The sequence below is a fragment of the Apteryx mantelli genome, chromosome 1, assembly GCF_036417845.1.
Source record: "Apteryx mantelli isolate bAptMan1 chromosome 1, bAptMan1.hap1, whole genome shotgun sequence".
NCBI lineage: Eukaryota > Metazoa > Chordata > Aves > Apterygiformes > Apterygidae > Apteryx > Apteryx mantelli.
The window spans coordinates 192,464,677-192,492,054 of NC_089978.1; the positions used below are offsets into that span (position 1 = coordinate 192,464,677).

Consider the following 27,378-nt stretch of genomic DNA (forward strand, 5'->3'; position numbering starts at 1 on the left):
GGGTTTTGTTGCCTGACTTTCAAGGTGTCCCATTTCTGACAAAAAAAACACCCCACCCCTCTCCCCAAAATACCTGTGTGGAATAAAATCTTTTGTGAAGAAGGTATATAACCTGTATTTATCTGTAAGTGACATGTAAACAGTTAAACCCTTCTGGCATTTCCCATGAGCTGTATATTGCAACTGGTGCAGAAGATTCTCTCTATACCAACAGTGTTTAAAACTAGAACTAGTTGAAAATATTTTCAACTAAGAACATTTTCAGCTGCCAGCTGTGACCGTGACGAACATGGCACGTGGGCTGACAACGGGCCGGCGCGTAGAGGCCTTGGCGGCACCGTAACCGCGGCCCTTTGTCCGCTCCGAGAGCGCTCGGCCGGCGGTTCCTCCCCCCGCCCGCCCCTTGTGGCCTCAGATAAACCCTGCATGCTGCGCTCGCTCTCGTTTTCATCCAGATTTCTTTCATCCCCTGAAGCAACACCTGCACAGCGCAGTAAAACGGTAACTCCTTCCCGCGGCCAGGCCAGGCCCGGCCCGGCCCGGCCCTCCCCTCCCCAGCCGCGGCCCCCTGCGCGGACGGCCGGGCCTCAAGTATTTTTAGCCGGCTTTCAGGAGGCGGGGGGCGAGGGGAGCCAGCGCGGGGCACGGCCAGCTCTCCGCTCGGGGCCGCGGGAACCGCTCGGACCGACATCACCCGCGTCGCGGGCCCGGTGCCAGCGCCAGCAGCTGGCAGCAGCCCGAGGCCACGGCGGCGCCGCCGGGGCGGGGGAGGGCTGGTCAGGCCGGGACAGGCCGCCCTGCCCCCGCCGTTCCCAGCATGCAGCGCGGCACGGCGCTGATGACGCCCGAACCACAGAGCCCCGCCCAGGCGGCGCTGCCGGCTCGGAACGACGCTACCACCCGCCCGCCGCCCCCACGGCCGTCCCCTCCCAGCGGCGTCACCACGTCACGGGCCCGCGAGCCTGAGTCACCCGCTCGCTGTCGCAACGCTCGGCCATTGGCTGTCGCAAGGGCCCGTCGCGAGGCCCCGCCCCCGCAGCCCGGCTGGTGATAAAAGCCGCGTCGGCGCCTCCTCTGCGCCTTTAGCTCCAGGTGCCTGAGAGGAGAAAGATGCATCGATTCCGCTCACGGGCCTTCACGGGGATTTCTGCCTTCGCCACCGATTCGTCCTTCGCCTGCTTTCGCCAATCACCTCCGCTGCCTCGGTCCGGGAAGTCAGCCTCGCAGAGACGTTGTAGTAAAAAGCGATCCTGCTCTTCTATCGGCTGATTATCGCTGATACCCGGGCGGGGGGGAGCAGAGAGACCAAGACCCGGAGAGGGAACCGAGGGAACCGAGCCAAGCGCCGCTGCGACCATGCCCAAGTCCAAGAAGCGGGGGAGCAACCACCAGCGCGAAGCCGGTGAGAGCGCGGCTGGGGCCGGCTGGTGGGGCTCCGCGCATGCGCGGCTCGCAGGGCTTGTGGGGCGCGTAGTTGGCGGCCGCGGCGCGCCCCGCCGGCGCCTGCCGCGGCGGCCGTGGCGGGAGACTACGTTTCCCGTGGTGCCTCGCGTCCCCAGAGAAGGAGGCCTTGGCGGGCTGGGCCGCCGCCCTGTCTGGCGGCGCCCTGGCGCGGCGCTGGGGACGTGCGGAGCCTGCCGTGGCTGATAGGAAGGCGGCAGGCGGACAGGCGTGGCCGGCGGGCTCCCCGCTGGGGCTGGGGCCGAGGCCGGGGCCGGAGGCCGCCGCTGGCGGGAGCCTGGCTCCGAAACCGCCAGCTCACGCTGCGCGCGCGCGCATGCGCTGGGGCGAGGCGGGCCCGGGGGGCCCCAGCGGCGGGCAGCCGCGCCTGGGGTCCCGCAGGCCCCTCGGCGGGCGGCGTTGGGGGGGGCCCGGGGCTGCTGCTGCGCCCCCCAGTTACACCGGGGCGGCCGTGTGCCCCACTGCTGTGTGGGGCGTGCTTAAAAGGCCGCCTTAGACTGAAAGAGGGGGTTGGGAAAGGAAGACTCTTTAGTTCATCAGCAAATACCGATCCCGAGTTTGTGCGGAAAAGCAGAGGCAGACGCCACGTGTGATTTTGTTGGGTAGTGTGAAATTTCAGTTTCCGCTATAGTAGTTGTGAGCAGAGTCTGCCCCTCTTAAAATCAAGTATTTAGGAAGTGGGCAGTTCACTAAGGCTTTCTGCAGCTGCCGTAGTTGTAGCTTGTGCTGAGCTGTCTGTTGTTCTTGCCGCCTTCCCGTTGAAGTTCCCCACTTGACAGTATTAGAAGCACAGAGGTGGCTGTGCCAGGGCTCCAGGGTCCCAGGTTTCTCAGTCCACGTGCTGGCCAGTGTTTCTCCTTTGTAACTATAGAAAACACGAAGAACATGAGTGCTTCAAATGAACGGTTTTATGGCCAAGAGCTTCAAAACCTCTGAAGTGTGAATTTAATTTATTCGACCTTACTTAAAAGTTGTAGAAAACACTTGGACAGTGACCAACTCAAGGTTGATTCTGCCTAGATAAAAACACTTAGTTGGTTTCTTGGTAGTCAGGAAGCCTTCCTGAAGCTGGCGAGCATGGTGCTCTGGCTTCTTAAATAATTTAGAATCAATTGTACTACACAGTTAAAATGGAAGAGCAGAACTCCGAGTTCTGTAACAAAATTTGGGAGCCATGGAGAAATACCATTAAGACTAGTCTCTTATTTTAGTAGACCCAATTTAAGGGTGAGGATAAGACAGTTATATAAAGTATAAAAAAGTACCAGGTCAAAACTTCCCCAGCTCTTAATGCAATAACAATAAGGTACAGGAATAAATAACTATTCTTTATTTATGTAATATTTATAAGTAAATAAGATATAGGAATAAATACAGGAAAAGATATAGGAATGAAAAATTCTGGAGATGAGCATTAGTGGAAAAAATGCTGTTGTCATCAAAAAAGACTGAAGTTCTTGAGAAGAAGCCATTCAGAATGTCTTGTTGGCAGTATTTGATTGCCACTGTGACTGGTAGCTGTTGAAATAAATGAAATGGAGGTCTTTCTGCACAACTGTTTTAATTTGATATACAGAAACCTATTCAGAAGGTCTGCCGAAAGATTAGGAAGGAGAAATGGAGTTTGGAGGCACTGGTTCTTGATGCAGGTTACACAGCAGTAGGAATCAGGCTTGACTTGCTGGATCAATTAAAAACAAGCAGCCATAGGAACTTATTTGACAACAACAAAAGAGAGATCTTTTGTTGCCTTCTTGGAAACAAAATGGAACCTTACACTTTCTTGTAAATTGTTTAGTACAGTGATGTTTTGCTTGTGTAACTCGCAGCATTTCAGCCACAACTGTGTTGTGCTATTATAAAAACAAGTTTCAGTTAAAGATGTGCACTGAATTGGCTTTGCTGGTTATGGTTGTATTTTAGCTCATTTGAGCCTCTGTAGTAGGCCACAGACTGAAAAGGACATTGGAAGTGAGTTGCGTAGTATGAATGAAAAAAAAATACATATATATATATTCTACCAATACTTAGAAAATGATGAGTTCCTCCCTACTATCACTGTCACAAAAGATCTTCTAGAATGGAGCCAGGGAGCGGAGTCATCAGAAAAGGTGGGAGTAAAGGAACTAGCAGAGAAAGGAAATGGTAATCTGTGCTTGGACAGGGAGAGGGAATCGGGTGGGAGGGGAATTCAGATCTTCCTTTTCTCTGTGAAAATGATCAAACTATTGTATTCATCCCTTTCTTTAAGGTGGTCAGCCCAGAAATGTGCAGCCTTTTAGTGATGAAGATGCATCAATTGAAACTATGAGCCACTGCAGTGGTTTCAGCGATCCTGCTAGCTTCACTGAAGATGGTATGTTCTTTAATTTTGATCTGTTCATGTTGTTGAAAACATAAAATCCAAGTTTAAGCACAGCATTACATCTCTTTAAATATTAGACTGTAAGAATCCTCTAGATGATAAAATAATGGCATTTTGTTAATCACTATATGACTGTTACTCTAGTATGTATCTTTGTATTTGAAGTACATGTGGTAAGAACATGCTTCAGGTTTCATGAGCTTCTCTTAAAATTAGGCTTCTTTCAGGTATTCAATGCTAACTTGTAGAGACAAAAAGAATTTTAATATGCATTACAAGACGCTGATTTTAATACCATGTGGTTGAGATAATAGTAACTGCAAAAGAATTTGAGATGGGGTGAGTCATGTCTGCTGATTTTGAACCAGATTTGTACTTCAGGAAACTCTCCTCTGTGGAAGCAGCAGCCTATCTTCTCTTCCGTCTCTGCAACCTGGGCAGTTGCCAAATGCTAATCTGTTGCGGGGAGGGGACCTGACAGCCTGTTACTGCCATAGGGGGATAAGGGTGGGAGACTTCACTGAATACTTGCAATTCTTAACTGAGCTGCTGTTACAGAGACAGCTATGAAGTGATGTTGGATAGGACAGCCTGTTTAGGTAGTACTCGCTGCATGAACAGTGAGTAGTCCAGGCATGGATATAGCGGACCGGATGAAAATATTTTGCTGACTGGATTGGTTGATGGGCCTGTCAGTTGTATTGAGATTTATCTAACACCTGGCTAGATTCTGCATTTATTCTCAGCACATGTAAGAAGCAGGTGTAGAAACAGCACATCACTGAGTTTTTAAAAGTATTTCTAAGGGGCAGTTAATTGTCATAGGCTGAACAACATTTTCTTGCTCTAATACTGAACACTTCTGTTGCTGTTGTCTGTGATAAGTTAACTTTCTTAGATAAATATTAAAAAGCTTTAGTATTAGATACTAGTCTATATGCTAATAAAATGTACTGTATCTGTAGTATTAAATTTTTTCTTATGAATTAGGGCCTGAAGTTGATGAAGAAGCAACTCAAGAAGACTTAGAATACAAATTGAAGGGATTTATTGATCTTACATTGGACAAGAGGTATAGTATATTTTGAGAAAACACATTCATATGTTTGCTTGCTTCCTCTGATGTAATAAGGGAAATAGGTATCAAACTTGTCTACGTGAAAAGAAATTACAGTTTCTGAAATTACATTTATTTCATGCTGGGGAGACTTGCTTTATTTGTGGTTTTGAAAAGACCTTTCTCCCTCCACCAAGTTTTTGGATAAGTGAAAATAAGGCTTTCCTCTCCTAATAACTTGAAGGAGAAGTGACTTTATTTCTAAGCTGGTGTGCTATCATGAGCTTTGCAATGCATAAGCAGGCATGTGTGTAGGCTACAACCTTGATTTTCCTGTCCTTGAGGGAAGGAGTGTGTTACTCATCTGATGGGACTAGACAAGGATAGACTACCATAAAAAACAAATGCTGAGCTTTAACTGGAACTGATTTCAAAAAGTTGCCTTCTTTCTTCTAACAGTGCAAAGACGAGACAAGCAGCTCTTGAAAGTCTGAAAAATGCTTTTTCTTCTAAAATATTATATGAATTTATCATGGAAAGGAGAATGACTCTAACTGATAGCATTGAACGCTGTATAAAGAAAGGTAATTAACATGCTTGCTTTTAGAAAATAATCCCTATGAAATGGCTTATCGTTTAAGAAGAACAAGACTGTGAGGCTTCCTTAGTACTTTATAGAGCACGTAATAAATTAGTTATGTTAGCAGCTTTTCTTTTTTTTTTTTAATTTAGGTGTCATGCTTTTTTAACTGACACAGAGAATTAACTGAAATTACATCCTGTCTATGCTTTCTCTTAACTTGTAATAAAAATGAGGGAAAGTGTATTTCTTGCTGAATTTCCCCTTTCAAGTTTTCAGGCTTACAGCTTTAAAGTTCTGTGAAGGAATGCACAAGGTGATCACTCATCATAGTTTGTTAATGTCTAGGTAAGAGTGATGAGCAGTGTGCAGCTGCAGGACTGGCATGTCTTCTGTGTGTGCAGCTGGGGTCAGGAATTGAAAGTGAAGAGATATTTAAGACCCTTGGACCAGTTCTGAAGAAGATTGTTTGTGATGGAGCAGCCAGTATCCAAGCTAGACAGGCTGTAAGTGTAAAAAATTAACTGTTCTGTTTGCCAGGAAGGGACAAAGGGCAATTTTAGACTATCTCACTGTTGTGTAAATCAGAACTAAAGGTTACTACCCTAGCATAAACTACTAGTGTTGATGTAACTTCCCAGTGAGGCATAGCAGTTATCGCTGGTTTGAAAAGCTTTGTATGGAACCTAAAGGTTGAATGTCATTCTCACCTTCAACCTGGGAAGTTCAGTCAAGAGTTGTTAAACCTAGTATTTTTATAAAGTGTTTTAACTCTCACTATACTGCAGTCTCCTTACCCCAGTTCTGAGGGCCATGGGACAGCTTTACAGGTTGTCAGTTCTTCTTTCACGGCACACTGTTAACTTTGTTCTTGGGCGACACGGTATAGAAAAGCATAATAAGTGTTTCTGCTGACTGATGTGACTTCCAGTTCTAACTTCTGTAACAGCAGCAGAATATTATTTATGCAAATATATTTCTATATGATTAAATTTCATATAGCAAGTCTAGAATTACATACTTCATACTTAAAACACATTCTTATTACCAAAAGTATTTTACCTAGTCATTTCATTTATACATCAGTAGTATGGCTAAAACTTTGGCTATACATTTACAAAAAAATATTGACAAAAAAATATTGACATCAGTATATGCTAAAATGCTGACTGAAGCCAATTTAAAGCTTTTGAAAAGAATTCTGTTTAGAAGTTTTGAATTTTAATTAATATTCCTCCTGTCATGTTTACCCATATATAGCTAGTTACTTTTCCTATTGTGTTCAAGCTGTGTTACAACAGATATTACCAGTTGTAAGAGGAAGTCATATTAGTTGAACAGTGATTGCTTCTTAAAAACTATTAAAGTTTGTCCTGGCATGTTTAAGTGTAGTTTGGATTGTTGTGTGGTTAGCATGAATGTCACTTCCAACAGTCTGGAGACCCTGGGAACAGAGCACAGGGGAGTAGGAAAGGGACATGTAGGACCTTCTATTAAAAACTGGAAGGTTCCAAGAAAAGCTGTTAAAGTCAGTGGTTTTAATGCCATTTAATTTCTAATCCTGGGTAGAGAATGGGAGAAATATTTCCCACAGCTGTGAATGAGTATCAGTTGTCTGTTATTATTTATCAACATAGTTTCTGCTAATGACTTCTAGTGGGATTTAAAATAATTACATGAAAAGAATGCTACATGTGGCTTTTTGGAAGGGCTTTTTAAGTTGAATTAAATGATACTGCATGAAAAGCAAATGCCTGAGAGTAGCCTGTTTAATAAAATTATCCTGAGAGTAGACAGAAACTGAAAGGTGACTGTTATGAAGTAGCTGCATTAAACAGTTATGAATAGTTTTATTCTGCTGGGGTCTTAATCTCAAGTCTCCATTACTCCAGCTGTTAAATATCAAAGGTTCAAGCTTAGGAATTTTGTCAGCATAATTATTAATGTCAAATACTGACATTCTTTTCTTCTGTGCCTAGTGTGCAACCTGCTTAGGGATTTGCTGTTTCATTGTCACTGATGACATTACGGTAAGGATAACACTTATATTTATATTTAATCAACAATATGAAAATATGTAAATCTTCAGCTGTGTCCATGACCTTGGGTTTTTTCCTGTTCAGGAACTGTTCTCTACTATGGAATGCCTTGAAAACATCTTCACAAAAGCTTATCAGCGAGACAGAGACACTAATGGTGTATCGGGTACACATAATATTGTTCTTCACATTAGTGCTCTCTTAGCATGGACGCTGTTGTTGACTATTTGTCCAATGAATGAAGTGAAGAAGAAAATTGAAATGTGAGTAACTTTCTGGAAAGCAAATGTAGTGATTGCGGGGGGGAGGGATGTTGTGGGTGGTGGTTGTTGTTTAATTCAGTGAAGCAGCATCAACAAAATTTACATGTTAATGAAATGTGGCTAACTCTTTTAGGCACTTATATAAGCTTCCAAGTCTGCTGTCTTGTGATGATGTCAACATGAGAATAGCTGCTGGAGAAACACTAGCTCTTCTGTTCGAACTGGCACGTGAAACAGACGCTGTAAGTATAAGTCAGCAGTTAAATTTTCTTGCATTGGGGTGATGACAAGATAAACTTCTTAACCTGTGTCATATAGCATCCCTGATCTCAACAAGTGACAGATAATCCACTGGGTATGTTCTTTGTAGGGACACTGCCTCAATTTAATTGGGCATGGCAGTGTTTCACAGTGACTTGTTAATGTTTTCACACTAACTGAAATGGTACAAAACATGGCCAATCTAATAAAACATTAAATGATACTTCAGGGCACACTAGAAATGTAGTGTGAGAGCTGTAATGTCTAAATCCAACACCAGCTTTTTAAAAAGAAAATATTTTATTAGAGATGTTCCAAGGTGAAACAATACTGTAGTTGGAGCGTTCATTAGATACTTTAGTTTTCCACAGACAAGTTCCAGTCACTGCCAATCTGCATGATCCTCCTCTCGCAGCTAATACTTACCTTGAGTAGAAACCATGGTGACTTTTAACATTGTTTTTTTCAGTATCCTTATTTGGATACCTCTAGAAGGATTGACTAATATTGCATTATACTTTCACAGCATTTGTGACTACTTTAGAGCCAATTGTAATTTAAGGTGTGTGGGGGGGAGAGTTTTGAAGAGAATTAATGTACATACAAATACCAGTCTTGCTATGTTTAGTGAGATTTATTGGGGTTTGCTTTTGAGTCAGATTAGATGAAAAAGCTTCTTGATATTACCTCATACACAGCCAAACTTGACTACATTCTTTATTATGCCGTACTAATTTCTGAAATGTTTTCTTGACAGCACCGAAGAAGGTAGTCGCCACTTATCCATGGCACAGTTTGAGAGAGCTGCCTGAATGGCTCATAGCTTGATCAAGGCTCCTGTTCTTTGCCAGAACAGTGTCCAGAATGAAAGGATAACTCCATTTGAGTCAGGATACACAATATGCTAACATTGCATAACTTGAAACAATATGCTGAGACTTCTGTTTAATTTTAAACAGTAGGGATTTGAGTCTTGGCTATGGAAGCCAACTTTGAAAGAAAGAAAAATGATCCCAGAACTTGATCCTTCACTTGGTCAAACTGTCTGCGAGTGACTAAAAACTTAAACTGCATTAAAAGATAGACTATAGTTACTTAAAACCTCTGGTTAAACTAATTCTGTTTAACCATCACCGTAAACTAGAAAAATATTTACTGTGTTTTGCCTTTGAGCAGTGTCTTTCAAAAAGCATGCGGTAAACTCAACTTAGTTGACCAGACAAAATGTTCAACTAAGGTGCTTGCTTTTATGCAAGTGGCTGAATTAGTAAATGGAGGAAAGAAAATATTGCCTGTTCAACATTTATGCACTAAATTTTACTTGGAGTTGATCTTCTGTTAAACGCGCTTTTAAAACAAATGCTTTCTAATTTACCACTCCATACAAAACTCATGACTAAATATTCTTTACTGTCAGTCTAATGGTGTCTCACAACCATCTCCAAAGGCATGAATTCTGTGCTAATAACCAGCTTGTTTCCTCAAAGTGCTCTCAGCTTGTCAACAGGACTGACAGCAAGGTTCAACAGATCAGTTAGGCAGTTTGAGCCCCTTGGAATTACAGAGCAGAACAGACTGACATGTATATATGCACACTGAGGGAGCTCTACTGTGTTTCACATGGCTCTGACTACTAGCACAGAGCTGATGCTATCCATCTTGGGTAAATGGATCCTGTGGCTTCATTCTTACTGGCTTAAGCATACTGCAGTTGGAACTACAGAAAGTCACTCACTATCTCTTAAAATAACAAAATGATAGGTCACTAAGTTGTAGAGGTCTATATGCCCAGAATTTGGGGAGAGATCAGTTTTGCCACTTGCAGGGTAGGATGTTAAGTCCAGAAACTGAAAACTGTTCTTTTTTTGGACTAGGATTTCTTTTATGAAGATATGGAGCCTCTAACAGAGAAACTAAGAGCTCTAGCTACTGATGGAAACAAGCACCGAGCCAAAGTAGATAAAAGAAAGCAGCGATCAGTCTTCAGAGATGTTTTACGAGCTGTTGAGGTGATTTTCATGTCTGTCTTTGACTACATCGATTGTAATATGTAGTGTACAAATGTGTGAAAATCTTTCTCTTATTATATAGAACTACTGTTTCTGTTAAGGCAGCAGAATTAAGTCTACTTTTAAAGAAATGAGACTTCAAATTATTCTGGTCACTAATCCTGCCTTTACTTTAAATATAACTGCACTTTTTTGAATATTTTATAAGTCAAACTTTATTTTCCTCTAGTCCAAACTTGAATTTCATTTTGAAGAAGACTTTTCTTTTAAAAAAGTCCAAACATTACAGTATAAATAGTAAATTTTCCTTGGTTTTTACCTTATGCAGGCTTATTTCATGCAAGACTTTGTATGACATCCAAATTAGCTTCCTGAATTTTGTGAAAAGGTTTGCTTGTAAAAACTTCCGCTTAACTGTTGTGCAAAATAAACAAAAAGCAACTTGGTAGTATCTTGTCAATAGTAAGAGCTGCAATTTGGAAACATATCTTATCAGGGCTGAAGAACTATTTGTGTGGTGGGTGTGGGTGTGTCCCCTCCCCCGCTGTCATAATGCTTGTGCAGTAATCTTGTGGTTCTCCCCATCCAGATTAACGGACCAATAAAAAAAATTAGTACTTTAAAAGAATTGGATGATGGCATGACTTCTCTCTAGCAAAGCATCTGTAAGACAAAGTCAAACTTTTGTCGCATTAACGACATCTTACTGAATGAAGTCAACTCTTGATTTGTCAGATACTTAATTTTTATCTTGTCATATGGATAAGAGTAAATACTAGCTGACAGAACAGTTTAACATCTTGGAGAAGCTAAAGAGAAGGCCTTGAAGTGTTTTGAATTCACCTTTGAGACTCACCCTGTAAAAAATGAGTCATGAACACTTGTTACATTACATTGTCACAAATGTAGCTTGTTTCAGAATACAGCACTTGAAAGGCATGGGCTGAATGGGACTTACAAACTGACTGAAATGTGAATCTTGCACTCAAAACTGATTTTTTCTGGAGATTAAATCCAATTCTTGTAGTCAAGTTCAAGATGAAAGAAAGTTACGTGTTTGAGCTGGTTTAAAAAAAAAAAAAGCCTTCTAACTTCAAGAATGTCAACTTCAAGTCTTGGGGATGAGATTAACTTAAGGTATACACCAGCTTATGAGCAAATATGACCTTTAGTATAGGTGTATTACGTTAGTTGGGAGGTTTTGGTGTTTTGAAATAATCAAAATAAAGCTCTTAAGATGTGTGCAGATCCTAGTGCAAAGGATTATTTTAAATTAAAATCATATATGTTGCTTCCTTTAATTTTGGACAGGAGCGTGACTTTCCTACAGAGACAGTTAAATTTGGACCAGAGCGCATGTATATTGACTGCTGGGTTAAAAAACAAACCTATGATACCTTCAAGGAGATCCTGGGGTCAGGGATGCAATATCATTTGCAGGTGAGCTGCTGTTTGAAACATGCTGTTTGTTACATGCTCAGACTGTCTTAACAAGAGTCTGCTTCTTCCCTGTTTAGTTTCTTTGTAATAATTAAGACTATGAAATGTGAAGTCATTAGTGAAACTTAAACAATTTTTGCATTAGTAGTGTTAAAGACAGCACTTAATAAGTTTAAGACACTTTCACACCTACTTGAGTTTGGCAAAGTAAAAACCATGTCAGCTTTGTACAAGATGTGTACTCTGAGAGAAAAAAGTGAAGAGGGGAACTAGACTGAGTTGGAAGAACTGTCCTGGTGAGCTGGCTCCAAGTTGTAGCCTGTGTGCACTGTGTTAGCAGGTAGTAGACTTCTTCAAGAACTAAAAAAACTCAAGTTGAATATCTCCTTAGCTTCAGCTTTTTTTCTGAATCGTCATGCTCTCCAAGCAGAATGCCTTAGTCATCTGGCTGCTATAAAGCTGGATGTGCTCCACCCTTCCTGTTCAAGCTTGTAAGAAGGAATGCAAAGTTTGAGTCAAAAATAATGAGCATGATTGCAGCCCAGTGATGACAGCATTTGAGATGGGTGGGAATAAGTCTTCATCTCTGCTCTGGGAACTCTTGTTCACTAGTCATCTGGTTAAGTATGTATTGGAAGCAGGAACTGTAGCCTAGGAGTATGTGCTCCCATAATACTATAATAATCACTGAATTAAAACCTTCAGTCTGGTGTGAATTGTGTTCCTACATACCTAAGGGGAGCCTAGGCATGTAACAGCTTTTTCAAATACTACTTTTGGAACCAGATGTCTAAAAGTTAGTGTTGTGAAACCATATGGATCTGGGTCCAACTGCCTGGTTTTGTGTAAAGGATGCAACAGAACAGTATTTTACTTGCTGGGGCAAACAAAATAAATGGGGTGGCTGTCTCCTTTTCCTTGAGAGGGCAGTTCTTAGCTTTATTCTGATTCAAAGAAGACGTGTTTCCTGGCTTAATAACAAATGATACTGGGAGTCATGTTAAACTGCTGCTATTATTTGTTATTGAACACTTCTTGATATTTGATAGTAGTCATCTCTGGAGGATAATCAAAATGCAAACTGATTATTCTATGTGTTTCTTGTTATTCAGTCAAATGAGTTTCTTCGGAACGTGTTTGAACTTGGTCCGCCAGTAATGCTAGATGCTGCAACTCTTAAGACAATGAAGATATCCCGTTTTGAAAGGGTAGGTTATTGCACCTCCCTATATTTTGTTCACTTAATGCACTAATATGTTTCTCCTGAATTAAATAGTATTCAAGGCATGCATTTCAGAAGCTGTCATCCTTAAGCTTGTCATCTTAATTCTGACAATGCTCTGTATTGTCCTGAGTGAAATCAAACCTGACTTGTATTGTGTCTTTATCAGCTCTTATTTTTGGCTCTTCCGTTAGGCACCTTTGTGCAACTGCTTTTCTTCCAGGGGGTCGCAAGGTTGACTTGATTGTTGACAGGTATCCAATTCCTGCTCCATATGTGTGAAGCCTGGTCTCTTGTCAGAGCCGTAGATTTTTGGGTGGAGATGTTCAGGAAATCGTAGTGACCAAATCTTTACAAAGACAGGGTCCAGAATTCTCTGGTGCAGAACACATACCAGCATGCCTTTGTTCTGTTGGTTGTGAATATAATCATCCCATGTTCATACTGACAATGTGCACTGAACCATATGATTCCTCCAAATCTTTTTGTTGTCAAGACCTTTGATGCAGAGTATAAAACACCTATAGGAAGAAAGATACCCTTGTAAGTGAACAGACTGGATAGTTTACAGTCCCAGTGAATTTGAGTGCCCTAAGGAAGAGTGTGTATGAACTGTGGAATAGTACTATCAAGCTCTTAATCATGCTTAATTTACATTGTCTGTATGATGCTCGAAACTGACTTATTTATAGAATTATGCAAATTTCCTTTAAATGGATGTAGCTTAAAATTTATCTGCCCTTGGTGCAAAGCTTATGGTACACTGTAAACTTTACAAGGTCTACCAAGTTCTATAAAGATGATGTGTGTTTCTTAGATGATACCAAAAAAAAATCTTTGGAACATAAGCCTTTGAACATCTGTGAGATTAATTTCTCCTTTTATTTTGTAGCACTTGTACAACTCTGCAGCATTCAAGGCTCGGACAAAGGCTAGAAGTAAATGTCGTGATAAAAGAGCAGATGTGGGTGAATTTTTCTAGATCTCCTTTTTTGTGGTGTTCAATTTTAAGGCTTTCATAATTTAAGTAAATTTGTAACTTTTAGATGAGTTTTTAACCTTCTGTAGTCACAGCTTGCACTTGTACACTGGGATAATGTATGATATCTGTAAATATAATGCATGTTATTGCTTAGTTGCATATATATTGTATATAGATTGATGGTAAGATTGGGTGCAGGGGTAAATTGTAACACTTAGATGCAACTTGCTCAAAACTTGAATATATTGTAACTCAACTGTTAAATGGTGTGGATAAATGTATTGAATTGCCATGTGTCAGATTTGATTCCTTAATTTGTATTAAGGAAAATTAAATTAATTTGACCAAGTGTTTTTGTTAGGAATGTGTTAATATGGAATGAAACTTGTTCATGTGAAATTATTTTAGTAACTTTTTTTTTAACTCTTAACTGGCAGATGGATGAAGAAAATTCTGCATAGTATGACTTTATACTGAACAGGACTATGAAGTTCAATTACCTTCACTTATAGTGAAGTAGTAAATGACAATACTTGCCTCAATGTAAGATAAAACCAAGATTCATGTGTTCTGAAACAAGATATTAAATTTTTGGAATAAAGATCTTTCTCACTGTTTTCTGTCTGTCTAAAAGTAATTACTATGTGAATGAAAAGCTGAAATGCTAGAAATGCATCAGTTTTAACTCTTAGGTTTTTATTTCATGCAAAACTACACTTATTATTTACCCAGTCAGACATATGACTGAGATACTATCAATTCTTTAGCAGATGCTACATGAAACTGTACCTTACTATTTTTGTAAGGTATATATGTATTTTTTTACTTATGATGGTCTGCACTTCAGCCTGCCCTTGATTTGTGACAGCAATTCATGTTATAAATAGTCAGAAATTTGTGGATCGAGAGTCAAATGTTTCTCTTAGTTCTGGTATGCAAAACACCTTGTCCCTTTATCCTACAGGAGACACTCTAGACATCCTGTTTCATCATCTTGAAAACTTCTCTTGTATCCTCAGTTTTAGTCTCCAGATGACTGGAATGTGCCAATAACCAGCAACAATCTTTCTTAGGATGATCTATCGTAAAGACAATAGAGCTTAGATATCTGGACCTTCTGAACCAAAAGACATACAAATATAACTGCCTGCTAGAATAAATGTTCCGAAAATGAAAGTCATGTTATTTGCAAAAAAGTCAACTTAATTAAAAAAAAAAAAACCACCACCAACAACTGTTGTCTCTGATAAAGAAAAATGTTTTAGTAGGGGGCTTTGTTTTTTTCAGTTGTTCCCCCTCTTCCCCCCTTTGTAGCAGAAACAAAATGGGATATATTCTAGTTCTATATTTATTCATATTCTAGTAAAAATGATCTAGAGCGGTGAATGCCATAGTTGCAAAAATTTTGTCAGTGTATTTCAGCTTGGACTTACATGTTTGGGGGGGGAGGAAGCATGCTAAATAGGTTGTATTTGGTCTAGTCTGTTTTCTCTTTTAAAACAAACAGTGAGGACAGTGAGGTGGATTGAGAACTGGCTGAATGGCAGAGTTCAGAGGGTTGTGATCAGTGGCACAGAGTCTAGTTGGAGACCTGTAGCTAGCGGTGTCCCCCAGGGGTCAGTACTGGGTCCAGTCTTGTTCAACTTCTTCATTAATGACCTGGATGAAGGGATAGAGTGCACCCTCAGCAAGTTTGCTGATGATACAAAACTGGGAGGAGTGGCAGATACACCAGAGGGCTGTGCTGCCATTCAGAGAGACCTGGCCAGGCTGGAGAGGTGGGCGGAGAGGAACCTCCTGAAGTTCAACAAAGGCAAGTGCAGGGTCCTGCACCTAGGCAGGAATAACCCCATGCACCAGTACAGGTTGGGGGTTGACCTGCTGGAAAGCAGCTCTGCGGAGAAGGACCTGGGAGTGCTGGTGCACACCAAGTTAAGTATGAGGCAGCAATGTGCCCTTGTGGCCAAGAAGGCCAATGGTCTCCTGGGCTGCATCAGGAAGAGTGTTGCCAGCAGGTGGAGGGAGGTGATCCTCCCCCTCTACTCAGCCCTGGTGAGGCCACCTCTGGAGTACTGCGTCCAGTTCTGGGCTCCCCAGTACAAGAGGGATGTGGCACTACTGGAGCAAGTCCAGGGAAGGGCCACAAAGATGATTAGGGGACTGGAGCATCTCTCTTATGAGGAAAGGCTGAGAGAGCTGGGCCTGTTTAGCTTGGAGAAGGGAAGGCTGAGAGGAGATCTTATCAACGTGTACAAGCATCTGAAGGGAGGGTGTCGAGAGGATGGGGCCAGACTCTTTCCAGTGGTGCCCAGTGACAGGACGCGAGGCAACGGGCACAAACTGAAACACAGACAGTTCCATCTGAACATGAGGAAAAACTTTTTCACTGTGAGGGTGACAGAGCACTGGAACAGGTTGCCCCGAGAGGTTGTGGAGTCTCCTTCTCTGGAGATATTCAAAACGCGCCTGGATGCAATCCTGTGCAATGTGCTCTAGGTGAGCCTGCTTGAGCAGGGGGGTTGGACTAGATGATCTCCAGAGGTCCCTTCCAACCTCAGCGATTCTGTGATGCTGTGATTCTGTGAAACCCTGTGCATTCTTACTCCTTTAAAGTTGTAAACATGTCTGTGGGTTTAAGTAGTTGAAGGGGACATGGCTGTAAGGGAATGTGGACTCTACATTGAGAAGAAATTAAAACTGAACCCAGAATGAGTACAGCCTACATCTGATTGAGTTACCCTCTTGGAAGCAGTCCAGGGCAGAGATCAGCAAAAAGACCATGCTCAGTATGAAGAGGAGAAAGGTTGTTTTGCTACCTACTGGGATTTATGATAGATTTGTAGACCTTCTCAACCTTAGAACTGGAGAGTTTTGGATCCTCCTCTTAAAATTAGGGTGGTGTCAGGAATCTTTCAGGGATACAGATGAAGGGTTTTGTTTGTTTGTTTGTTTTTTTCTTTCCTTGCTTGCCCCTCCTTGCCTGGAGGGTTTCTAAGGGACCTGTGCAGCTTAAGATGTGTGCGTTACTGCTCAGCTACTCAGACTGGGCTGCTTTAGAGCCTGTCAGCCTGGGGTGGGAAATTGTAGAGTCAGTAGATGTATCCTCTGTGATGTTTCCTGAAAAAAGAATGTATTCTATACCAGTTTAAGGTTACTCAGCGTAGGACTCAGTATCCTATAATCAATATAAGATTGCTTCAGGGAGGATTTGTTGTTTTGGCCCATGTCCCCTTTGTGTTAACCTAGCTGCCTAACTGCATTACAATGTGCTGTAACATTACACACTGCAATGCTGGCAACAAAAAAACTAATAAAAACTTTTTGTGCACAGAACAGTTATCAGTACTAATAATCATGTGCATCAGAATTTATTTTTTAAACAACTAAGGATGTCATACAAATTAGTCCATCCTGAAATTGTGTTCCACTTGATTTTGTAAGTGTGTGGAAGAATGAGGAAAATACCCTGTTTCTTCAGTATATGCCTTGAAGATACTCATAACTACAATATTGTAGATAAGACTCTTCTGCATAGCAAACTAGTTTAAAAACTAAAAATGATCATAAAGAAAAAGGTTAATTGAAATGTTTGCCACCAGAAACAAGTCTTCCAGTTTTCCATTACAGGATAGTATAATGGTTCCAATATAATAAAGAAGAGCTCTGTGTGTGCTGATTTCTTTTTGGAAACCAGTCTACTTAGCCAAGATGAACACTAAATATAGACTGAAAGGGACAGTCTGTTTCATAGCTGCATTCATGGGTTGTGCAGGAGCTGACAGGTTCTCGTGGGTCTTAAAAGTAGAGAAAGAGCAGCACACGTTTTCTTCTGGTGATTGTCACTGGCTGATATCTTCCATACTGGCAAATTAGCTCAGCGTGGTTATGTTGTAAGTAACATTTCATTCTCTTGTTTTTTTGATTCCTTTTAGACTTGATCGTCATCGTCTTTTCTGTGCAGAGTTTTCTTCTTACACAAAGTGCTAATTTAACCACAACAATTTAAGGAGAAATTTAAGTCAGATGGGGAAATGGTCTTTAAGCAAGGTTGAAGTACAAGATGGAATGATTTAAAAAGCACAATGTTTAATTAGTTTGTTGGGAAACTAATCAATACTTTTGGTTAGTGACACCAGTGTCTGTATCCTCTCTCATTTGTCCTGGGAGGCCAATGGAAAAAAGAAAACCCAAACAAATGTAAAATAGACTTTGTTCAATAAGTACTGATTTTCTTCACTGCAATTACATGCACAATGAGTAAATTGGTTTTAAATATTTAATAATGAACCCAGAAATGTATAAATTCAATTTCTAATATTAATGGATCAAAGGTACTCACATTCATTACAGCTAAAATTGTTAAGAGTCTTCCTGGAGCTTGCAGGGAGGTACTACTCAAAATGCCCAAGAGAAACAACTGCTCTTCTGAAGCTAAAAATAACCAGTCTGTGTGTGAGGTGGCGACTTTTAGCATACTGTTACTGAAACACAGGACTCTGTAACGACCGCAGCTGGCCACGGGTGTGCTTGTAGGGAAATGCCAGAGATAGCGCGGGTGATGACATTGCCTGCAAAAATTGCTGTCTTCCCCCATGTGACATTCCACAGGGATGAAAGTGGATCCAACCATCTGTCCTGAAATTGCTGCTGCACATCTAAAAATCTTAAGGGTTATCAGGGTAATAAGGGTTATAAGGGGTAATAAGGTTATAAGGGTAATCACTACAATTCTAGCTTTTCTACCTTATTTTTGTGTTTTTCAGCAACAATTCTGAACAGATTAAAAATAAACTGTAATCATTTCTATGTTGGGCTCTATTAAATTTAAGTAAAGAAGCATACATTTAGGCTTGTCAATCGCCACTTTCTAATGGGAGAACTAGTCCATTTTTCAGAAGTGATTAAAGCACTTCGTCTTTGCAATTTTATTGAGACTTAGTGAATAGTTATTTGGCTCTATGCTCAAATTTGGGGGAGAAAATATCCATATGGACAAATTATGACAGCTTTCTCCTGAATCTGGTTTGATGAGGGAAAAAACAGGTCTTTTTTGTAAGCATTTAGACTTGTATTTCTCATACTTCAGGTTTTTAATTAAGTGGTAAGTTAGGAATCTGGTCACACTACCTTCTCTCTTTATTTCTTGGAGTGGAAGAGAGAGGGAGAGGCACATCAAGAGGGCAATTCAACCCATCTAGGATTCAGAAATCACCTTTAAGTGCCCGGCTCCTACCATGAAGAGAAGGCTTGTATAGTGTGGAGCACTCGTGGGTAAATTGAACTTGATAGATCTGATAAAATACTAAATGGCTAAGATGTAACTGACCCCCAAGGCTAAGCTAGTCTCTGCGAGCTCCCCCTTTACATTGCTTAGCAAAGAAAAGGTCCCTCTAGACTGCAATACTCAGGTCTAAAAAGACCTACCTTAAAATAAGAGGAACATACTCTGGAGGTAGGTGATTTTCTTTACTGATTACAGAGGGAGTTAGCAGCAATTGGTGTAGTTGTCTAAGATGCCTAGTTACAGCAGCTGCATCTCCTCATGACTTGAACAGTACTATGTTTCTAGAACATATTTCTGGAGTCAGAATAACATAAAGAAAGCTGAAAGACTATTAAGAAATAATGTGCAACTCATGTGGGAACATACTTAGGTATTGCTTCTTCTTTATATATAATCTTCCTTCATAACTGGACATATTTATATAACCATTAACTCAGTTTGTGCATCCAGACTTTTGGCAGAGAAGTTTTTTTTTTACTGACTGGGCCCCATCCAGTGCCCAGGGTATTAGTCTGAAGAACAGATTTGCCATCAGGCTTTAATTTGTCCAGAACTACCATCTATATCAAGTAGAACCACATTAGAAGAGTATTTTTTGCTCCATTTTTCACAGGTAGATAATAACTTCACACTGACATTGCATTGTGCATAAGCAAACCTGTATTCTTGATGTTTATCTCTTATGTCTGTATCTGCTTTCTTGCCATGTCTTGTCTCTGAATTGTTTGATGCTTAAAGCAGAGGACCTGAGTGATATCCTTTCTGGTGAAGTTAGTGAATGTTTTGCTTTCACTAGGGTCAGGATATCACCCTCCAGTTTACCAAGTACCCACCAAGATAAAAAGGTTATATAACTAAGCAACTAATGTTCAGATCAACATTGGAGCTAGTGACATAGAGTTTCTAAATAGGTATATATACATATATATGCAAGCACAAATATCATGTGAAAATGAAATTTTAGACTCATCAAAGATCTCCAAGAATAAAGAGCAAGTGCTACAAACTGAGTGACCCTTTCTTTCAAGATCCATGTTTTAACTTTCTTTATTTTTTTTTAGATATAATGGAGAGGCCTTCTTTGGAAATTAACCTGCCCAATACTCCTGAAGAGGGAAAACTTTATGTAGTTGATTCCTTAAATAACCTAAACAAACTAAATGTTTGTCCAGATGAATCCCAACATGTGCTAGGTACGTATGATAAATGATGCTTAGAGGTTTTGCTGCACACCCAGTAGGTCATGAAGGATAGTTATGCACGGCATTTGAAAAGGCAAGCCCTGCTGTGCTCCACTGATGTCAGCAGCCCAACAGGCCAACATGTGCATGTCAAGCTCTGTGCTGAAAAATATAAGAAAAGGATTGCAAATGGCATCATTTACACACAACAGACAGAAGTTGCCATAGCTAAATGAGAGTAATGGTTTAGCTGCTCCTGTTGACTATTACTGGTATTAAATTCTTGGCAATCCCTGCATTTGGCTAAGGATTCACTGTTGAGACTGAACTTGCCCTTCATTTCTATTTAGATCCATCAGGTGATTCTTTGCAGGATGATTTCTCTAGTGCTGCCCAATATATACCTATTACATGAATAACATCATGACTCTTCACAAGCACTAAAATTCACACATGACAACAGAAGCACCAGTGAATTTCTGCTGTTTCTTTTAAGACACATCTCCTAAGGACTCAAACCAGTTATCTGAAACACTCTGTGAGACTTTTAAGGATTCTAATTCACAGATCTCTCTGCTTACAGTTTCAGATATGGGCTCTCCCAGTTCTGCTGGTTTTATATGATTTTTATCTTTGCTTGTGGCAACAAGAATATTTTTAACTAGTGATAGTTAAGATATACTTGAGTTATTTGTGATCTGAAAACATTTTAAAAGCTGGAGTTCTTTGGCAGCGTTCCACATGACAATATTAGAATCTGTTTTTATTTCCCTTAGTTTAATGGCAAATTTTGAAATTCGACTGAAACGTTTAAGTGAGTTTCAAATGCCCATAACTTAATCATCCTTTTAGTCAAAGGACTTGAATGCCTTTCTACACTTCTGCTTCTGAGTCCTCTGATTTTTCCTAATGCAAGTAACTAGAGACGTGCTACTTTCTAGATTCAACGCAAAGATGTTAGACATCAGCTACTTTATTTTCATATGTAGATTATCTTGATATTCTTATTTCAACAACTACAAAAAATACATGGGATCATTCAGTTTCGATGTCAAAGAAACTCTTTGTAGCGTGGCCATCTTGCTTCCTTTTGTAGTTTTGATAGAGCAGTGTTTACTTTCCAAGTAAATTTTATGTAATCATGTAGGGTTCTGTAAAATAATTATGTGCTTTCTCCTCACTACATTTCATCAGTGAACAAAGGTAGCCTAAGATGTAGTTTATGCATCCATTTGTAAAGTGCTTTGGCTCCTTCGAGGATGATTCTTTTTAAAATACATATTTTTAATTCTTCTAAAGCTTGGACATTCTGTAAATATCTTATCCTACCAGTAAAATGTATAAAATGAAATTTTCACAGTCCTTAGCTGTCTTATTCAGCAGTGTATATAAAATTCTGATTCTCTTGCCAGAAAATCAGTGGGATTTGTGGAGTATTTTTCACTTTCCGATAAATACTAAATGCTTGTGGATGATCTATTAATTGCTATGGCAGATGCCCAGGTTGGTTTAGAAATGATGTTTCAAGTGTTGCAGTACACAGAACATTGCTTTTGTTCAGTAGCTTAATATGACCTGGCATAATTAAACACACTAGCAATCATGTTAAAAGCTGTTTAAAATGTAAAGGCCTTTTGATTAGTTTAGTTGGAGCCATGCAGCAATTTATTTATGTTTCAGATCATAGAATGGTCTTGCTCTTTGCAGCTTGGCAGGAATCCGTGTTCACTGATTCCTTACAATACTGTAGTCTGGCATGTTTAGCCAGTTGCGTAGTAAGAAGTGTTCATTAGGCAGAGCGAGTGTGGAGCGTTTCCGAGAACTCCATCGATAGCTTGCTGTGCTTGAGAGACTGTACCAGCAGCCCTCCTCCCCTTATTATTCTGACTAGGAAGCAATATTGGTGCAGGCACTTAGTACATAATGCATTTTTTATGAATGCTAAGGGAATAAAAATAACCCCCAAAAAAACAAATATTAAAAGTTTCAGTTTAGCCGCCGGCAGGAGCGTTAAATGCAATAAAGAAAAGCAAAGATATTCCCAGAGACCTCCTACTAGTTCAGTGAATTGCTCAGCTCCAGGTTTGTTCATCATTAAAGACCCATTAGGGCATATACATTGTTCCCTCAGCCTTATCACTACAGGCTCAGTTGCAAAGACCTAAAAGATTTCTACCAGATAAAACCAGAGCACAATCTAGAAATATATTTTTCATAGATGCACATGCTACTTTCCCTTTCAAAATAGCAAGAGAGCAATTATAGAAGAAATTACAGTTAATCTGGTTTTGCATGTAATTATAAGGTTATTTTAGCATGTATAAGACTAACATCAAAATGAAATGACATTAGCTCCTTGCTCCCTCCAAAACAATAAATAAACCCAAACCTTTGGAAATAGTTTAAAGTTGTATGCAAAACTGGGATTAAAGAACTCTGGCTCAAGTAGGGCCACAAAGATAATTAAGGCATTGGAGCATTTCTCATATGTGGAGAGGCTGAGAGCTGCGACTTGACTGTTTAGCCTGGAGAAGAGAAGGCTCCGAGGGATCTTATCAATATTGATAAAGATCTGATGGGAGAGTGTAAAGAAGATGGGGGACAGACTCTTCTCAGTAGTGCCCAGCGACAGGATGAGAGGCAATGGGCACAAACAAGAAAACACTTCTTCACTGTGAAGGTGGTTGAAGACTGGAACAGGTTGCCCAGAGAGGTTATGGAGTCTCCATCCTTGGAGATATTCAGAATTCAACTGGACACGCCCCTGGGCAAGCTGCTCTAGCTGACCCTGTTTGAGCAGGGGGGTTGGGGACGACCTTCAGAGGTCCCTGCCAACCTCGACCATTTTGTGGTTCTGTGAAGTATGAACTTATTTGATATTCAAATGAACCTCTTCCAGGTGTTCACTTGACTTTCCCCATTACCTTTAGGGCTTATTGCCACTTTTCATTTGATTGCAACTGTTTTTATAAGAGAACCTGCTGACTTTTCCTTTATGCAACACATTCTTAAAAGAGCAGTAGACTGGCTTGCCACTCAAATTTGAGGGAAGCATAGCTACTACTAGTCATTATTTCCCCTCATTCTTCATGTGCTTGAAGGACAACATATGTGAGAGTCTGTTCCATTTTGTGACAAGTTTGGAGGATATATACTTCATTTTTTGTTGGAATGAAAACCACAAAACCTTCAGAATGTTTTCAGAGAAGAAGAAGAATATACAAAACATTTAAGATAAAAAAGTCCAAACTTACATTCATCTTATTCAACATTAGGAGTTTAACTGAGTTGCTTAATTTGGGAATTTAGTCATCCCAGGGATATTTCTACCATCAAATAGATAAATAACCAGTCTAGAGGACAAATGTTTGGGATGAATCTGTACACAGGTTTTCAGTAAGACTTTTTCGCTCTCTTCTTTTTCGAAAAGGTAGAGTCCATTCAGGCCCTTAGAAAGCTTTCTGATGAAAATTTCATTGCAATCAGTAGATCTTTATGAAACTGCTCAGCTTCAACAAAACAGTGTATTTCAACAACAAAAAATATTTTTATTAAAATATTCCAACAGCTATACTTTCTATACTTCCAAATTCAAGCTGAGCTCATAAAATTGGTTTCTTCCCTTCTCATGCAATATTACAGGAAGTGAGGTCTGTTGGCCAAAATTAGGATATATTTTGGATCATATCTGCTTGGAGCCAGGAGCATTTTGTCACGTTTATTCTAACCATTCTTAATGTATTTTATCACAAAATAATTTGTCATCTCATAACAGATGAGAAAGATGAGAACACTGGTGGTACTGGAGAATACATGGCATGGAGCAACATAAGAAACCAATGTTTGTTCTTCGTCACCTTGATTCTTACTTTGATTGTCAGTTTGGTACTTGTTTCATTCGTAATATTCTTAATAAGTAAGTAAAACAAACTGTGGTTCTTAAAAAATTAGAGCCAGATGAAAGAAGAACTTGTCAAAAAGTATAATTCTACCTTATAATATGTTATTCCTGTATTTGCACAGTCAAAGGCTTTAACTGGTTATTGACACCAGGTCTTGGTCCTGGGTATAAAAGCACAGGCCTTTACTCCCTGAGCTAAAAGGCATGATTTTGTTGTTAGTGCAAAGGCTTTGTGAGCTTAAACAGCTATCAAGATGAGGGCATTGTGTATAAGGGCAGAGTATATGACTGCAAAGTAATTTTTAATACTGCCTCTTATTCTTTGTGCTTATATCCAATGCAGCTTCTACCTCACATGCTGGAGAGGTTTCTTAGAACTAAAAGCAAAGAACAGATAAATAGATAGCTTCCAAAATACATAGTGGCACATATTTAGTAGGCAGACCTCAGGTTTGATATACGCTACAGGGAAATTATTTGATCTGCTCCCTCAACCACAGAAAAATATGGTTTCTCTATAGTGCTGTGCCAATATTAACCTAGAACCCATTCCCTCCTGACATGAATAATTGTATTAGACAAGAAAGAAAGGCTCCTGCTTTGTCTCAGCTACTCTGAACTCAGCAAGGTTGGTAGGATGACTTTTTTAAAAAGTTAGTTTATCTTTTCACAGTGCTTTATCAGTTGAGGCCAGATTCAAGACAGCAATATAATCTACACCTAAAAGGAAGGCTTTAGGCACCCTGCATTTAATTGTGAGGCAGTAAGAAAAAGAACTTAGCTCAGCCAGGTTAAACTGTGTTTCTGAAAATGCTGACTGGAAATTAAATGTTTCATTTTAAAGATGATTGTATGGTGATGAGATGCTTTGAAAATACAATTTCCATTTCTTTCCAGACAACTCAGTCTTGGTGTCATTCCACTGAAGTTGGAATTATGCTGAGGCTAACATTTAAATGGGTCTACATGAATATATTTTCTTTTATTCAGAAAGACCTGAGAGCTGCAAACTAAGAACTGACTGGAAATTGTTTGGAACTAAGAAAAGTTCAAACAAAAGAAACAAAAAGCAGATGAGATGTATCAAAATTGGCAAGTAGCATCAAGTCTGTAGATATGATTATTGTTCCGCTTGAGTTGGGCTGGCTTGGCTAACACCGCTAAGCACATGGCTACAGGTGACCTTGGCTCATGGAGCCCTTGCCACCTTGGGGCTTTCTGTGCTAACTTTATTGAAGAGAGCATGAGGTGAATTATTTTAAATTATAAGTCCATTTTTAAAGAAATGGAATCCATGTGAAATCAAGATTTCTTCCCCTATAGTAGGATATTCGCTGGAGCATAGCAGAGATACTCACTTTCCTTCTTAAACAGGAAATCCCAATCCCTGACTGAAGCTGTTCACAAGCTCTCAAAGGACAAAACATCAGAAAAGTGAAAAGCACAAAGGAAATCTTAAGTGGCATGGTTGTAAAACCTGAATAAAAATATCTTATACTTGAACTGCAGATATGGTTGACTGGGAGCTGCTGAAAGTACAGCCCTGGTATAAATGAATGAGTAATGTGCCCCTCTAGTGGAAAAAATGATAAAGTAAGTAATAGTGGATATGCTACTGACAGGGATTAAAGGAGTTTGCTTGGGCTCAGGTTGGTAGAGGCCTGTGTTTTTTGGAACTGAACTTCCAGTAGTGTTTATCTCAGATTATGTTTGTAATCCATAGATATAGACTCATTTTGTATTGGCACTATTAGACTTAAGCTTTTGTCAGCTTCAAACTCATGGGTAAAGTTTGTAAACTTAAGAAGGCAAGAATAAAATTGGGTCCAAATGTGTATGTGACTGATACCGTTTACTGGTGTTCCAGAGGAAACTGGCCTCTTAATGCTAATATCTGCAATAATTCTCCTTTAATCTACATGCTTTAGGAAATCAAGCGATATGGCGGGAGTCTTAGGTCTCGGTGAGGGTTTGTAATTGTACTTCTAGAAAAATACAGATATATACTGTTCAGAAATAGCATCTTGGAGTCCCCAAATAAGCTATTTTCCAGTGGACACTAATGGAATAAATATGTTCATGAAGACTGCAGAACCTGTCTGAGCCAGTGTATTTGATTGTATTACTCTGCACTATACTGAATAAAACAGAAAATAAGCAGAAAAAGAATCTGGTGAGCAGTGGTAGCAGATGCATAACTTTTTATCATCAGATTCTGCAGTTGTTTTCATGTTATTGTTTTTACCCATCAGAATTTCCATACAATCTCCCACAGGGATGCAAGAGAGGATAGCGATGCTTTTGACTTAAATGTTGCTAATTTAATGTGGTGCATTTCCCTCTTCAAGTTCAAACTAGGAACAAGATGGACCAACTATCAAGCAGACTAATATTTGAAAAGAAGATTATAGAAGAGCTTAAGAAAATGAACAATATGATATTAAAGCATCTAAATCAATCAGGAATTAAGGAAAAGGAGAGAGAATTCTTCACACCAACTCCTGATCTTCATGAGTACTTATTCACCCATGCTGAGCTGAAAATCCCTGGAGAATAGATCTTCTTTGCAATGAAATTCAATGTCACTGTATTTAGGCACTCAGATATTTTCACACATGACACAGAGGTTACTTAAACATTCTGATGAGGTCACAGAAACACTGGGAAAGACATTTTAATGAAAAAATATTAGAAAATAATATTTGGTCCTGTTTTATGTGAATACAGATTTTCAAAACCAAGCCCACATCATTTACATTGAGCACTGGATTGACAAAAAATTTTCAGGAGTTCCAGATTCCCTGTGCATAGTAAATTGGAGGGTTAGGGACTTAGTTTTACTTTAAATGTAAGTGAATGACCACATAAAATAGTGATTTTTATTCAAATAATTCCATCAAGACCTTATTCACTTAATCATTCTCCTGTTTCTTAGGAACAATTGTGTTTGCTTGTTTATTATTTGTATTTAAGGGTAACTGAGGATTCCATAACTTATAAATAAAACCAGTTCTTCAATGGAGCTTGGTAGTGTGCCTTACTCTGAGGTCTAAATATATTGACTTAATACTTAAGAAAAAGACAAACTTAACTAAAACCAAACCTGTTCATAACATGTCATATTCAGCCCAAATTAGTCTTGACTGAAAGTTGATGTCATATTGTCTTAAACAGGAAATGGGTTTGGAGGACTCAGTCTGGTAACACCTATCTCACAACAACACAAATATGCTGTACTGAGTATTTATTGGCAGTTTCTGGGGGAAGGCCAAGTGCTTTTATAAGGTAATGTGGGATCACATGTTCTTGTGCTCTTCCCGACATCTACTGTTG

The 27,378-nt window shown here is 39.9% G+C and overlaps 2 protein-coding genes across 3 annotated transcripts; both read left to right on the top strand.

The window, feature by feature from the left end:
* Positions 1 to 1,276: 1,276 nt before the first annotated feature.
* IFRD1 (interferon related developmental regulator 1) lies at positions 1,277 to 14,297 on the top strand. 2 transcript variants are annotated; one of them, XM_013947679.2, is made up of 13 exons: positions 1,277 to 1,402; positions 3,713 to 3,817; positions 4,817 to 4,898; positions 5,343 to 5,467; positions 5,812 to 5,969; positions 7,443 to 7,493; positions 7,587 to 7,765; positions 7,899 to 8,007; positions 9,901 to 10,035; positions 11,347 to 11,475; positions 12,588 to 12,683; positions 13,590 to 13,661; positions 14,117 to 14,297. In XM_013947679.2, the coding sequence occupies exons 1-13, from the start codon at positions 1,357 to 1,359 to the stop codon at positions 14,138 to 14,140; spliced, it is 1,311 nt and encodes a 436-aa protein (XP_013803133.1). In that variant the 5' UTR covers positions 1,277 to 1,356; the 3' UTR covers positions 14,141 to 14,297. The 2 variants fall into 2 exon arrangements, with proteins under 2 accessions (XP_013803133.1, XP_013803135.1); XM_013947681.2 differs by lacking the exon at positions 13,590 to 13,661.
* Positions 14,298 to 20,026: 5,729 nt separating this feature from the next.
* LSMEM1 (leucine rich single-pass membrane protein 1) lies at positions 20,027 to 26,708 on the top strand. Its single transcript, XM_013947397.2, has 3 exons — positions 20,027 to 20,156; positions 23,920 to 24,060; positions 26,394 to 26,708. The coding sequence occupies exons 1-3, from the start codon at positions 20,030 to 20,032 to the stop codon at positions 26,600 to 26,602; spliced, it is 477 nt and encodes a 158-aa protein (XP_013802851.2). The 5' UTR covers positions 20,027 to 20,029; the 3' UTR covers positions 26,603 to 26,708.
* The last annotated feature ends 670 nt before the right edge of the window (positions 26,709 to 27,378 follow it).

Coding starts and splice junctions, on each gene's coding strand:
- IFRD1 (XM_013947679.2), top strand. CDS start 1,357: ATGCCCAAGTCCAAGAAGCGGGGGAGCAACCACCAGCGCGAAGCCG. Junction 3,818..4,816: donor TGCTAGCTTCACTGAAGATG/GTATGTTCTTTA, acceptor CTTATGAATTAG/GGCCTGAAGTTGATGAAGAA. Junction 11,476..12,587: donor GGATGCAATATCATTTGCAG/GTGAGCTGCTGT, acceptor CTTGTTATTCAG/TCAAATGAGTTTCTTCGGAA.
- LSMEM1 (XM_013947397.2), top strand. CDS start 20,030: ATGGAGAGGCCTTCTTTGGAAATTAACCTGCCCAATACTCCTGAAGAG. Junction 20,157..23,919: donor TGAATCCCAACATGTGCTAG/GTACGTATGATA, acceptor ATCTCATAACAG/ATGAGAAAGATGAGAACACT. Junction 24,061..26,393: donor ATTCGTAATATTCTTAATAA/GTAAGTAAAACA, acceptor TCCCTCTTCAAG/TTCAAACTAGGAACAAGATG.